Genomic DNA, 15,875 nt, shown 5'->3' with positions numbered 1-15,875 from the left:
GCCCCCCTAAAAAAATATTTCTTCATTCTTAAGAGATAATTAACATTGTAAGATGAAGTGTTAATTTTTAGATTTCTCTAGTTTATATATTAGACTTAATATATAAATAAAAATAAACAAATATATGGATATATATACAATTATACTATTTAAGAAAAAGATCGTGAATTGTGATATGTGATAAAGGTAAACGTCAATATAATTCTTTTACAAAATTAAGAATTTTTGGTGGAGGTCTTTCTTATCTGAGAAACTTATACCTCATTTCTTCATTTTCGTAGAATAAAGTTAATCCTCGTGCATTATCAGTTTTTTAATTAATATTAATATTTGTCTACTCATCGTCAATTCAAATTTCATCATCCAGGTAATAGTTTTACTTGTTTAAACTATAGTTTGTCATCTTCTAAATAATTATAATATTTTTTTTTGTAAGGTTAATAAACATAATATTTAGTTTTTAGATATTGTAAAAATTTTACTTACTCTTGTTTAAAATACAATATCATTTTTTTAAAGTACAATTTCATATAATGTGTGTTACTTGCTAATTAAAGATTATCGTATAATTTAGAGTTATTATGATGAGTTTTCTGATATTTTATACTCTTATATATCTAAAGAAAAAAAAGCTAAATATTTTAATTGACACAACTATATATTTGATTTTCTGGTTTAAAAGAACGCAAGGTTCTACTATAATTTTTTTACTAGTATTTTTGTATTTATTTTATATTGTGTTGATGAAAAATTTCACTGTGTCGAAGAAATTTTTTTGGCCCCCCTTATAGATGTTTGCTGGCTTCGTCCCTGCTAGGTGGTGTTGTGATCCACGTTTTGGCTGTATGGGTAACACATTTCTGCCACTGATGATACACATGAAACCAATATCTAAATTTGTATCTTTCGAAGTTTAACATGTACTTTTCCTCGTACATTTCTTTAAAATCAGTTCGATTTAACTTTATAACTCAAAACTGAACATTACAGAAGTCTTTCACATTGAAAACTCCAAAATTTAGGGAATCATATAATTTTGATGTAGTGCCTGTATTATAGAATTTTTTCAGCTAATTTCATACACTCCTAGAGTACTTCATGCGAATCTTTTCTTATAACGGGAGAGGGGAAGATTATTGTCAATACACCTAAAAATACAACTTAACTCGTCTGTACTTTGTAGTTTATGAAGAAGCTCTCATTTTCAATAGGGATTTTAAAACAAAAACGTACTCTGATATTGTCTGAAATAGAAATTAGTTAGTAGTCTAAGCTGCTTTGTACAATATTTTTAGGCAAAGATGATATAAACAAACACTTAACTTCATAAAGGACGACTTAGCTGGGAAGTCGAAAAGGACATGGCAATGTTTATAATATTAAAATATAAATGTTAGAATAGACAATTCAGTAATTGAGAAAACGGGTAGGTTTGTCATTATCACTTATAATAAATAATGCAGGACTAGCTAACAAATGAAACGTACTGCTAAAATAACGAGTCCGAGTCTGGATCTGAAAATTGTTGTAATAAATTATCCGCTATTTTGTTTTTGTTACGGATAGGTATTACATTTCGACACTTTTAAAGTACTACTTTAAGTCTTTTCTTTTTGTTTAAGCATGTACGTGTGGACATTATCTTGTTTTTATCTTTGATAAACTTAGAACAGTTAATTTGTTTATTCTGACAGTAAAGCAGTACTGGAATTTCAATCAAAGATTATAAATTAAAATGAGGCCATAGAGCATCACTTGTTATATTTTCGCAGGAGATTAATCCCATCTAAGTGGGTGTTTGGCAAAAGGACTTCTTGGCTTTTTTTGACGTAGATGTCGACTTCTGCTTAAATCGAGGTGTTTGGCTGATTATGAGAAGCACTTATATTGAAGCTTAAAAGCCCCAAAAAAGAAGTTAGGAAACCTATCTTATTTTGGAGATTTAGCTTCTTCTATCACTTATAATCAATATATATCCAAACACTTTTGATAACTTATAAGTTCAAACCAACTTTTCATTTATAATCCACTTCTTTATTTTAAGCAATAAGTCACTTCTTTTAAGTCCAGCCAAACGGCCCCTAAATACTTCCATTCTTCTACTATAGCCTTCTCCGTACTTCCATAATCTCCTCTACATAAAATCACTTCAATTGCTACAGGTTTTAAACAAAAACCAGCCAGTGCAAGCTTAATTTTTACACCTCTCCCCCTATAAAGACTTGCCATTCGGCACCAAATAAAGAAGAAGTAAAAAAAACATCATCGGACCATGTCCATCACAGCAGGACAACCTTTAGTTCAAGAAAAGAGCCAACAAATATCATATAACCGCAGTCACACTAACTCAGGTGAGCTTGATGTCTTTGATGCTGCAGCGTATTTCTCTGGTGCCAATTGCCGAACTAATTATTCATATTCCAAGAGCTCGGATGATATGAATGGTGAAAGTTTTACAGTACAGCAGAAAATGATGAGATCGGGTAAGAGAATGAGCCTTGATATTCCAATGATGAATGACAAACTAAGCTCCATTCCTTCACCGACTCGTTATCAAAAGTCAAAAAAATGTGAGAAAAAATACAAGCAGCCAAATTCTCCCGGTGGTAAACTTGCTAGCTTCTTGAATTCACTACTCAACCAAGTTTCTTCTAAGAAGAAACTGTACCACACACAATCCATGAAGGTTAATCATGATCACGAGATTGAGAGGAGAAAGAGGAGAAGCAGCATCAGCTACTTTCGAAACCTCAACACAGTATCTTCTTCAACATCTGATTCTTCAGATTCAAAGTCATCGACATTTTTTTCATCATCTTCAACCACTAAATTCAAAACACCTCCTCATGCACATAGTCCCATAGAAAACAGTTCTAAAGACATTAAAAGTCATTCTGATCATTGTTCTAATATTGATATTCATGTGAAGCCTTCTTGTTCATCAGATAAAAATATCAATGCCAGTGAGAAGACAAAAAATTTCTGGTCGCATGATGAAAAAAAGTTCAAGTTCAAGGCACCATCTAATGAATTCTCTTTGGAAAAATGCAGCAATTTTGTCAACGGGATTTTGGGTGATAAGACTGATCACTCCGGGGATTCCACAAATTTCATAAATGATGAGGATGATGGAGCAGATAGTGATTCAAGTTCGGATCTTTTTGAATTACAAAATTTTGATCTGGTTTCCTGCTTTTCAAGTAATTCGCTAGCTTATGAAGACAACTAGAACTCTTATCAGTTGCCTCTGTCCGTGCATTTTGATTTTTGATACAATTTGTGATCTTAGACTTAGTTTTGGTTTCAGTATTGGTATTCGTTTTGATGTTTGCACTTTGTTTAGATATTTTTTTCTTGTTCGACCGTTATATATTTGTTTGACTTTTGAAATTGTTTCGTTTGGTTATTGGATGTCATGGATTGTTCTTCCTCTCTTCTCACTTGGATTTTTTTGTTTACTCTAGTTTTGCTTTGGATTCGTTTGGAAACTTTGAGTTCGTTCGTGACTTTGTTTCTTATTTAGCAAACTCTCGATTCAATATTGTATCAGAAACGAAAATGGTTCTACGAAGAATCTGAACAGGAGCTGAATTTCATTATTAATATTTTGTCTTTTTTGTTTGATGAACTTTGTTGGTTCGAAGTCGATCGTGATGCATATGGGCTAAATTTCATTGATTTAATAGTGAATACATCCTTATATATTTTATGAACGTTAACTCTTTATTTATTTTATGAAGACTTGAGCCTGGCGTTTTTGTATAACATCAATCTTAATCAGCAAAGTCAAAAACAAACATAAGTTAATGTCTGAATGTAATGAATTTTATAAATTACCCTGATTGACTACATTCCATTGGGCGAGTAAAGTATAGTTTACGGATTTGGATTAGTTATACCATAATTTTAGTCCGGCTTAAAATATTATCAAAATTGTTTATGATAATAAAAAATTGGACTTGGTGAAAGTACTTGCGGATGATGCTTCAGGGCAGATTTGATCAGCGTATTTGTGAAGTAGACGATCAATTCTTGAACTATAGGAATTATGACATTGTTATATTAATGTTGCCGTCTAAAATTGATATTTAGCGTAATTAGCATTCAAACAGAAGTTACCATTAGCAAGTACATATATAACATAAACTTGTTACATATAGATAGGATATCAGAATCAAGTGTGGCATAATAATATTACTGAGAGATCTAATAGATAGGATTTGCATTTGATCATTCGTTATCACTTCATTCCTGGAAAACTTAAACCCTAACAAAACAACATATCCAATTGACAACATCCTAATCACATATATATACTCCTTTTTTTTTTTTCTGAAAGAAACATATAATACTTAATTTGAACTTGTACAGAAGTCTAGCTACATTATATACATAGGGTGTCACTCTAGGGAGGGCTCCTTATATGGAGTTACATAGCGCGCTCCAATCTGAACCATTGATTTTATTAAAAAAATATACACGGTCAAGATTAAAAGATATTATTCTAAGAAAACAAACAATTGAAACTTTTCCCTCAGTTGAGAATACACACAGCGATACACACACTTTACACACCGGAGATCTCGAAATTAACGAACAAAGAAATAACTTCTCTTGAACAAATCAAGCTGGCTACAAGAGAACATCGAAGAGTTGAAGATCATAAACGAACGTATTAGCAGGTAATTCATGTAATTTTCGTGCTATAAAGTTAGGGTTCTAAGAGAGAACATTTAAAATCATGTAATTTTCATTTGTTTTAGGCCGGGAATCATCATTACAAGATGCTAAGGCGAATAGGTATGAAAATAAATCTTGTTTCGTATGCTTTTATGTGTTTTTCTGTGTTCTATAATGAAATAATCTGATTTTGTGTGTATCGTGTGTATTTTTTTTATACTACTTTGAATTTGATTCTATTATGGAATCATGACTTATTATATTGTAGAATAAATTATGTATTTATTACTTGATTCTATTATGGAAGCTTGTTTATGATCTTCATTGTTATATAGTAGAATAAATTCATTGTTTAACAATAGAGTATATTTGCTTCTGCAATAGAATATATTACTAGTTTATTAAACTTGTTTTGCAGTAAAAAAAAATTCAATTTTTATAAAATAGAGTATTTTCACTTCTGCAATAGAATATATTACTAGTTTATCAAATTTATTCTACATTAAAATAAACTATTGTTTATACTAGAGAGCATATTAATGTGATTACTTTATGCTTATATTCTACAATAGAATATTTTTTGTAACCAAAGAGCAAATTACTTGTGTATTGTAAATGTAATTTAATATATTCTCCTATAGAATACATGTTTTTTATATTCTATAGTAGATACTTGATCTTCATGTTTTTGATTGAAATTTTGAATCTAATTAAATCCAATTGGCGTGTTTCTTCGAGTCTCTTTCAATCCAGTTAAATGGTGTATAAAAATGTTTTATTATTTGTTGAGTTGGTGGATGAGTATGAGGAATTGTATGTGTATTTCATTGGTCGGGTGTGTGTTCAAGGCCCTGATGTTCATAGTTTGCTACAACTTTGGGAATGATCCCGATTGATCGGTAGATTTTAGTTGGATTGTAATGTCTGGGTAGTGCTCTCAGGCTTTAGACTATGTTTGTCAAAGAATTATGGTGATCATGATTTGTGTTTTGTTCTGTTGAATATTGATCTGTGATTTTCCGAGTTCTTATAATGGATTTGTTGGCCATATTCTTGTTATCACAAGTCTTTATGCTATTTGTTATTGCGGTTCCTCCTTATGTTTCTGGCAGAGTTGGAGATTAATTGTCAAGATGATGATAAGCCCAATGTATGATATGTTCAATTATATATTTTGTATAATTATCCTTCATTCTTTATGGGTAATGATAAAGTTCACCTGGACTTGACGCTCTTAAGAGCATACTTTCTGTAAAATTGGAGAATTCGGAGAGTAAGAATAATCGGCCTTGTATTTTAACTAATTTGATTTTTATCTTGTTTTTTCTTAAACTTTTCCATTTCCCCTGATTACTTATACATGACATTGTCTTGTTTTTTTACTCTTTCTCAGGCCGTTCCAAATATTGCATATTCAGAAGACACTAAAGGTTATGAATTAGCAGTTTTCATGGTCGTTTAAATATAAATTTGTGTTTCCATTTCTCCTCAAACTAAGAGCCTTAAAGTCATATTGTTGATAGAACTCATTTTATTTTTCCTTTTTGTTGGATTGCCGGAGCATTATGACTTATTTATGCTCATTAGCACATAATAAAATAAATGCAATAGTTTTAAGAGGAAAGCTCAAGGATGTGTCTATTAACCACACAAGATTACCATTTTGCATTCTTTTTCTTTTCTTCCACCTTTCCTGCTTTTCCTTTTAGTGTTTATTTACTATGGTCCTACTTGCTATATTTTGATAAGTAATTATGAAGCATAAGGGAAGGAAAAAATATTTCATTTTTGATAATTCTATATCCATACATAACTGCAGACGAGAAACATTAATAATTTTTCTGTGCTCAGTTATCCATAACTAATCTTCTGTTGTAGGAAAAAAAATCTACATTTAACATACCCATGGTGAACACATGTGTCTCATATATTATAATCTTATTGATTATTTTGTAATGTTTATGTTTATTTTAATAGGTCTGGTTAAATAAAGTAAGAAAAGAGCAACATACTGACTCTTGCCTTTATTAGGAGAAAGATGATATGTTTAGTTGGATCTTGGGGTTTCTGAAAGTAAGAATTATATATTTATGGGTTCATCTTCTAGCTTGATATTGCTAGATCGGAGTTGGGGTTTGTAACTTTGGCGTTTAGTTGGTATTGATACATCAGCCAACACTAGGAGCAATCATTTTATTATATTACTCAGAGGAGTGATGAGGTTTATAATTCTGAAGTGTTATCTTATCATGTGGATGATACATCAACAACCACGACACTTGTTCCTCATCGAGAAAGGTATTTGCAGATTCATTCTTTGTTTTGTACCTGGGGAAAAGGGGTTCAGGGATTATATTATCTTTAGAAAACATTATCTACATGACTCTTTTCAGTATTTTATGTATCAAGAACAACTACTATGCATAATAGAAGCGCACTGACAGACAAGTTGTTTGACCTGCACTCTGTTCTTTTTTAAAGTAGAAGCCATCTGTATCTTGAGTATCTTTTTTCTTTTTGTTGTCCAATGTTAACTATGATGCACTTTTAGCGATTTTTCTGATGATGTACTTTGTGTTTTGAACAGAGGCAATAACCACTACAAGAGCAGAAGGAAATTTCAACCTTGGATGGAGGAGAGTCCATCTATTGTCCAAGCGTTACCTAAAAATCGAAGATATGTATGCGTTGCCTGTTCTTTCATTGATTCAGCCCATCTATCTGAACAGCACTTTCACAAATCTACTAAAGAGGGGAAGGCAGTAATGGACAAGGGGATGCAATCTAGAAAGCCTCTCAACTACAATATTGTTATTGGTGGATCTCATAGTCTTTCCATTGAACAAACCAATTTTCACTGTAATTTGTCTATTGCGTCTTTAAAGTTCATGTCGGAAATCTATCCTGTTGGGCATATTGAGACACAATCTGTGATGATGATAGACTCAGAAGGTAAAATTGAATATTTTTTATCTAGTTGAAAGACTTCGACCGGAATGGGGAGAATCCAAATATCTTACAAAGAAATCCCTTGACACGGAGTTAGGAGACTTAGTAAATAAGTCAAATGAGTGGAGTCTTGTGATATCATTTGCTATTATATGACAGGCTGTAGGCCTTCTATATAGGACCTATTGTGTATTTAGGTTAGTGAATGGTACAAATAGTTGGAAATGTACGTTCAAATTTGTTCTATAGTAGAAAATATCATTATTTATATAATAGAGAATATTCACTTCTGCAGTAGAATATGATACTAGTTTATCAAATTTATTCAACACTAGAATAAATTTTTATTTATACTAGAGAGCATATTACATGTGTAATGTGATTGCTTTATGCTTCTGTTCTACAATAAAATACTAGTGAGCATTTCACCACCAAGATATAAAGAGTTAAAAAATTTTGCAAACTATAACTATGAATTCTACGATTCTACCACACCTCAAAATATTACAAGAATAATAAAAGAATCACAATGTTATTAGTAGGGACAACTTTTGTTAACTCTCAATATATCTACTCTATTTATTCGAACTGTTCTACTTGAGGATCATTCTTAAATGGTTTTGGCTCTTTAACACCTAACCGGCTTCGATAACCCTCACTTGTCAAATGAAATCCCTTAATAAATCGAATCGAGACTGAATTTCACATATTCCCTCCAACTGAGTTCCTTGATATTCTCTTCAATGCAGAATGACTGCTAACATTCGAAACTAAAAAGTTGAGGACCAACAGGCTCCTCATTGATGTCGTGAAGAGGTGCCAAGTATGGGTGGCAAATTGCCTCACCAACTGCAAAAAAAATAAAAAATTGCTATTATAACTTAAAATGCGTATAAAGAAAGTTAATTCCACACATAAGTTCAAAATTGCAGGTGCCCTATTATTTTTATTAAAAGAATCATCCAAACTCTATATTCTTTGAAAGAATGAAAATAACTAAAAATTTAAGTTAGACCTATGATATGCTTGATGGGATCAAAGATGAGCACTTAATAACTCCTAATAGCTTGATAACGAAGAAAACAAAATCATTACCACTGTTTTTGCATCTACTATATAACGGAAATGGTCCCTAACAGCACCAGCATGATAAGCATTTAATCTTTTAGCAGTGTTGGCATTTTCACCTCTTAAGTGAACTATAATATTTCCCTTTAGCTTCTTAGGATCCAGTGATTTGGCTTCACAAATCTACCTGAAAAACATAACGTCGACGATAATTTAGATAACAAACAACCTTAAACACATCATGCTACATTAAAGCATTCATTAACGACGGAACAAAAGTCATGATTCTAGAATATTAATGATGTAACAAATAATGTACATTGAGTACATCAAACATTAAAGTACTAATTACTACTTCTATAGTAGAATCAAAAAATAAAAATAACAAATAATTACCAATAACAAGAACAAAAAAGTATAAAAATCAACCAGCACATCTATTAAAGTAGTGGAGCTTTGAGGGCAACAATTTTGTCAGCACAAATTGAATTAACCACATTCTATCGCATTTAATGATATCAAATATTCTGTAGATAGGCCACAAGTACTTACATGAATTGGAACATAAGTTGCAATTTTGAAGTACATGTACCTAAAGTGTCCAAATCTTTAACTCTTTCAAGAAATGAAAGGGCAAGTTGTTGTAGAAAATAAACTAATGCTTCCTAAGGATTTAAGGGGAGCTTTCAGGCAATGTATTCCAACAGCACTAATAGGTGTAAGTGGTGCTGGCAAAACAACGTTAACAAATGTTTTAGCTTAAATAAAGTAGTGGAGCTTTGAGTACAACAATTTTTAGTCTACAGTAGATTCAAAAATAAAAGATAATAAATAATTGGCAATAATCAAAACAAAGTGATTGAAAACATAAAAAACAAATGTAAAATATTTAAAACAAGAAATTAGCGAATATTACACTATTCAATTGATAATTTTTGCTCCATGATTATCGCAAAAACTCTATTCTAATACAGAACATAAAATAATTCTAAAACTAAATAGAAAATGATTATAATACAGAATATAGAAAAGATTCTTTTGGAAATATAAACATGATTCTATTACTGAACATAAAACCCTAACAACATTAAGTGATTATTTCAATGAGTAACATTAAGAGCAAGTATCTATTGTAGAATTTTAAATACATTTATTCTATCATGGAATATATTTAAAACATTCACAATATACCACTATTTTGCTCTAAAATATAAACAACATTTATTCTATTGCAGAACATATACAAAATACAGTGAAAACTTGTAGTATTTTGATTCAGTTTTGCACGTATTCTATAGTAGAATATATTTAAGAAAACATTCATCATATACTAGTCTGCTCTAGTATATAAGCAACAAGTATTCTATTGTAGAACATATCAAATACTCATACAAAATTAAATGCTTATAATTTAATTTTGTACCTCTTCGCCTTAGCATCTTGTAATATGTGAGTTTCTTTCCAAACTATTTGTAACAAACATGAATAGAAATGTTCTACAGTACTAGAACCCTAATTTATCAAATGAAAAGAGTATCAATTTTGTTGGAATTAGTACCTTATATTCTTGGATTTTGTGTTTCAAACTTATGATTGGATCTTCGAGCAAGATCGATTTGTTGTTCCACTCTGTTTTCTTCGATTTCTTGTGTATTTCTGCTGAGCTCCTCCAACTATTGTGTGCATCGAGCATCTGTGTGTAATCGTGTGTAGTTAAAATCTTAATTTCTCTTCGATGCTAATTACAGATGCATTAATTTCAGTTTGATTCTAAAAAGAAGCGATGATTTGCGTGCATCCATGAGAGAGAGTGTGAGGGAGAGGCGAGAGGAGGGAGAAACTATTACAGTAGGGATAATTTGTTTAATTGTTGTAAAATACTAGGACCGTCGGATGATTACAAATAAATGGTCAAGATTAAATGAAGGGTGTACTATGATACTCTATATAAGGAGGACCTCCATAGAATTTTGGCCTATATACATAAACGCATAAAAAACGTATATATGTAGTTTGGCTTGTATCACTCAAAAAAATATATTCATTTATACCACCATGAATTGTCTGTGTGTGTCTGTAAGCATGTTATATATATGCAGTAGTAGCTTATTTAGTGGCTCAAAACGTGTACTATATATATACATCAGGCTTTTCAGACTAACGATTATGATCTTGTACTGTTCCATGTTTCCAGCAAGCTCTTTATGTAGATATAGAGACGTGTATATGCCACAGTGCATAAATGTTAAGCTGATAAGCCAATTTTAGCTTTTATTTCCTTGAATCATATACTACCTTTAAATGACATAAGCGCTTTATATAATTCAAAAGAGATAATGGTGAGAGACTGAGAGTGAAAGATGGTGAAATAGAGAAGTGACAATCACATTCACAGTGCAGTAATTTGTGGAGGAGGAAGAAATAAATTGATTAGGTAGGGTATAGGGTTTTGGTTTGGATGGGACTAGTCTCACTCTCACATATATAATTGCCATACATAGATATAACCTAGTCTTAACTCTTGATTTCTGCAACTTTCTTTGCCAGTATTGGCTAGCATTGGGCTTAAAAGAAGCAATCGTTAACTGGGCCAAGTTCCAGAGTTAGAGAATGAAAACATTCGCATCACATTTCTACAGAGGCCCACGACGTACGCAATTTATCCTCTCTCTTATAAAAAGATATTTTACACAGAGACAGAGTCCGAGTTGTGACCTACTTGTATATCACCCCGATGTTAAGTAGAAACCTTGTTTATTTCTTGCATCGCTTCAGATGCTACAGAGGAAGAAGTCAAATTATACTACGATATTAAAATAATTTTCACTTTAACTGCTCATTTGCACGGACAAAAAGGGGGCTCTGTTTCACTTAATTTTACTGCCATATGGCCCTGCTTCTGTGTTAAAACTAACCACAACCAAAATAAGATTGTGTATTAAAGCCTAAAACTATAAGCCTCTGCAAGGTACTTAGATCAAGGAATTTTGGTGACGACGACTCTATTGAAAAAGGGAAGAGAAAATTAACTTCAACGGACAAGTCAAAACGAAAATTATACACTCTTGTGCATCGACAATATCCTAAAAAAGCTTTTGACACAAGGCCAAGTGTGCAGGATTAGGACATTCAGTAATGTGATGGGCTTAAGATTCTTCCTCAGATACTTGCGCTACATTCTACAAGGGAAGTGATCTAGTCGGAAAATTGAGTTGCCCCGTCAAGCTTGGAAGCAGCCGACTTGTCCAGAAACCATAATAGCTTACCATCAATTGGATGAATCATCTTGGCAGGCACTGAGGGACATTCAGGTCCAACATCATCAATTGCCAAATGGACCATATCTGCTTTGTTGCTCCCCGTTACAACCACAGCTACATTGGAGGACGAGTTGATTACAGGCAGAGTAAATGTGATTCTCTCTGGTGGGGGTTTAGGGGAATCGATGATATAAGTTACCCAATCACTTTTCTCATTAAGCACGGAGTGGTTTGGGAATAGTGATGCAACATGACCATCACAGCCCATTCCTAGCACAATCAAGTCGAACTTGGGGCAGTCACTAATCTCGGACGCTCCAATTACACGGGTTCTTACTAGCTGTCTGATGACAAACTCATACTCTTCAGCAGCTTTTTCAGCGGTCAACGAGTCATTAATCGAATGCAGATAACTTGGAACAAAGGGAATCTGTAATAGTAAGCATGTATTATTAACAAAAAGATATGGACAAAACAAGCTGCTTTCAGTTTATGGATAATAAATGTAGAAAATATTAAAATAAGGATTAAAAAAATTACAAATTAAAAAAGCTATTACATTCAATTTACAAAAGTGGCATGCTTAGAATAGATGCAATAAAGACAAGATCAGGCTCCAGGTACTGTTAAACCTCTATAAAGTAATAACATTGAGGTCAGGAAAAAATATTACTTTATCAAGTTTATTATTTTATCGAGATGAAAGATACATTGTCTCCATTATGTTGGGACAGGATAGCGAGTTTATTACTTAATTGAGGTCCAACTGTATATAGAAGTTAAAAAGCAGAGAGTTCACACAAAATGTAGCAGGATACGAGAGTTAGAGTAACAGGTGATCTTGTGAAGGTAGAAGTAAAGGATTCCCAAGAAGTCCTTGGTGTTCTACAACAGATGCGACTTGGTACTTGGTAGTCATATACCAATAGGACCTGAAAACCATATTGATTTACATGCTGATTGTTAATTCAGAAAGGCTTGTTGTGCTGTCCACTTCTGACTTCTGAGTCATATTTAAGATTACGCAATATCACAGAAGAAATGGCAAAAAACTTTAAACCAAATCCATATAAGAGTACATAAAAAAAAAAAAAGATGAAGCACACAAGTTAATACACAAAAAACACTTCAGAAAGGAGTGAGGGTGTAAAAAAAAAAGGCCACTAAGCTGCTGTTAATTGATATACTTCTAAGGTCTAGCCATGGTATAGCATAGACATTTTTTTAAATTAATACTATAAACTTTATGTGTACTCAATTGAATGCGACCGTAATACTCTACAAAGGATTTAAGATTGGTTTGACCATGAATTGACAATTCAGCTTAGATAACTACATTATATTATATATATAATAATTACTGTCTGGTAAAACTTTGCGGACCTCGTCATTATTTACAGTTTGATTATGTTGTCTCATATCTACATTCCCTGTATACTGAAAACATTGTTGCAAAAGTTGCTGCCTACCGCAATTGCAAAATTACTAAATATGCACATTACCGCCATAAATAAACAAGTTAAGAAAAGTGGTTTCCTCTTCTGCGCCTAGGTTTTCTTTTGCTAGCTTTATTATTCTATTTCAGAATATCTGCTAAACCTTATGATACTGTAGAAAGTACACACTGATTGGTGAGAATGCTAAATGTTATATCTCCTTCCACGCATAAGCAACTACCGACGAGGAGATAGTTATAGTTACATCCTATGAAGAAGATTTTAAATAATGAAAAGTTCGTCAAGGGTAAGTTATTAAGTTTCTAGGTATCTGTAAGCTGTAGTCTCGGTTCTTAAACTCAATTATTGATCACTGTAAATTCACTGGATTCTTACAGATCATTATGACCAAGTTCTAAATTCTAAATTAGATAATTTGGTGCTTTGGCTTCAGTGCAGCTTATGCAGATATTTAGAATTGTTGCACACAATTTGTATAGACACAATCAATAGCATCATGCAAATATATATTATCTGTACCTTACTACATTCCGAGAATATTCTTAAGCAGAAAAGCTTGTAGATATACTGTGACATTATTGTCAACAATCTAATTATTATATCAACGCTGACTGCAGCACATAAGACCCAACCCATTCTATAACATACAAATCTTCCGGACAAGGAGAAGACTACGTCTACCAGATTCTTACAGCTTTGCTGCATCGTTAAACATTATTAGGATGACGTCAATTGCATCCGTAGAACTCGTAGATGAACTGGACGGAGAGGGTCAAAGATAAGTTTATTTGTCACATCCAATCCGAGCAATATGGTAAAACTCTAACAAACTAATTTAATTAGTAGGAGATCATGATTCCATATGCATAAGGAGACCTAAGTAGATACCTTGGACAAGAAAGTATCCTTTGCCAGCTTATAGTTGCTGTCAGCGTGATTTTTAGCAACAGCACGTTCATCAGCCCAGAACACGTGCCATCCTCCCCAATCAATTGTCTTGAGATAAGGTGCTTGACATAGTTTCCTGCTTTCCACACAAAAATAAATTACAAGTGCTTTAGAGGCTGAAGGTCAGAAAACTATATTGAGTGAACTAAACAAGACGGAAAAGGAACTTAAGTGCACCCACCCCATCAAGCTTACAAGCGAACCACCAGATATAGCGATGCAAAAAGCACCTCGCTCTTTGATAGTCATCTCCGACAAGTCAGATATATAATCTGCTAAATCGGTGCTCAGCTCTTCCAAAGTTTCATGAATCCTCAATTCTACTCCATCTCTACGAGCTCCAGGAAGGGCCATTCCGATTTTACAAGATTAAGAAGTCACAACTATATTGTACATCACATCAACACAAGCAACAGAGTCAAGGTTAGCTCAAGTAATAATTCTGGATAAAAAACACGATTATCATTGCATCATTGACAGAATAAAAATTTTAAACACTTGATAAAGAAGCTGAATTATGCACCTAAAGGAATGTATGATAAATTACAGAATTTCAAGAAAAACTTGGTACTGAGCAGTAACAACCCGAAAAATTAAAATTAAGCTCAATATGTAAAGAATGAACCATCTAAGATAACAGTAAATAAACTAGAGTACTATTTAAGTAAAAATAAAACATGAATAACAAAAATACAACTCAATCAAGAAACAATTCAATCAAACATATAATGACCATTTTCAAGAGATCCGGGTGATATATACCCACATGCATCAGAGTGCATAAACTGCATTAAATTACAAACCCCAGACCATGAAAAAGAAAAGAAAGAATAATCAAGAAAATCCCATTACAAAAAAAATTAAAATAGAAGAAGTTCAAAAGACATAAACATAAAATCTTGCATTTTTTAAGTAGCAAAGTGTGCACCAACATAAAACACTCAGAAGCACAGGCAATTATACAAACAAAAAATAATGAGAGAGAGAGGGGAAAAGCTTACACAGCAGAAGAAGAAGAGAGATATGGGTGGCAGAAAAGGCAGATTGATGAAGTTAATAAGAGGGGTATGAAGAAAAAATATTTAATATATAGATGCAAACAAGAAAACATGTAGTATACACACAGACATACGATAGACAGAGATAATAATCTGATGACATTTCTAGTGAATTAATTTATATGAGTTGGCAGAGCGAGATAAAAAAAAAGAGAAGAATTTTACTTGTGGGCTTCCACGTGCAACCGGTGATGGTGACAAAACAACACACACTTCTTCCTCTCTAAACCCCTTTTGGGCCCCCTCTCTCGGAAATGGATAAGAAATTGCTCAACTTATTTGTGTAATCCCATTCTTTGTATTGGGTTTCTCTCATCGATGGATAAAAAATTGCTACCCGGAGATTTTAGGAATATACTCTCTCATTTTGCGGTTATTTTGAGATTTCATATCTTATTTTTAAATAAAAAAATAAATATTAAATTTTTATTTATAATAATATTATATTTTATAGT

General features: G+C 32.4%; 2 protein-coding genes across 3 annotated transcripts; one reads left to right on the top strand and one right to left on the bottom strand.

The window, feature by feature from the left end:
• Positions 1–2,272: 2,272 nt before the first annotated feature.
• LOC108207674 (protein BIG GRAIN 1-like E) lies at positions 2,273–3,229 on the top strand. The gene has a single exon (XM_017378108.1). It carries the CDS (start codon positions 2,273–2,275, stop codon positions 3,227–3,229), a length of 957 nt encoding a protein of 318 aa, XP_017233597.1.
• Positions 3,230–11,702: 8,473 nt separating this feature from the next.
• On the bottom strand, positions 11,703–15,519 carry LOC108206465 (probable 6-phosphogluconolactonase 2). 2 transcript variants are annotated; one of them, XM_017376772.2, is made up of 4 exons: positions 15,364–15,519; positions 14,544–14,745; positions 14,303–14,438; positions 11,703–12,387 (listed from the first exon to the last, which is right to left on the bottom strand). In XM_017376772.2, the coding sequence occupies exons 2-4, from the start codon at positions 14,714–14,716 to the stop codon at positions 11,893–11,895; spliced, it is 804 nt and encodes a 267-aa protein (XP_017232261.1). In that variant the 5' UTR covers positions 14,717–14,745; positions 15,364–15,519; the 3' UTR covers positions 11,703–11,892. The 2 variants fall into 2 exon arrangements, with proteins under 2 accessions (XP_017232261.1, XP_017232262.1); XM_017376773.2 differs by lacking the exon at positions 15,364–15,519 and adding an exon at positions 14,886–15,315.
• Positions 15,520–15,875: the final 356 nt, after the last annotated feature.

This window comes from Daucus carota, chromosome 2, assembly GCF_001625215.2.
Source record: "Daucus carota subsp. sativus chromosome 2, DH1 v3.0, whole genome shotgun sequence".
NCBI lineage: Eukaryota > Viridiplantae > Streptophyta > Magnoliopsida > Apiales > Apiaceae > Daucus > Daucus carota.
The sequence above is the reverse complement of the archived record's forward strand: the minus strand, read 5'-3'. Positions and strand labels throughout refer to the sequence as shown.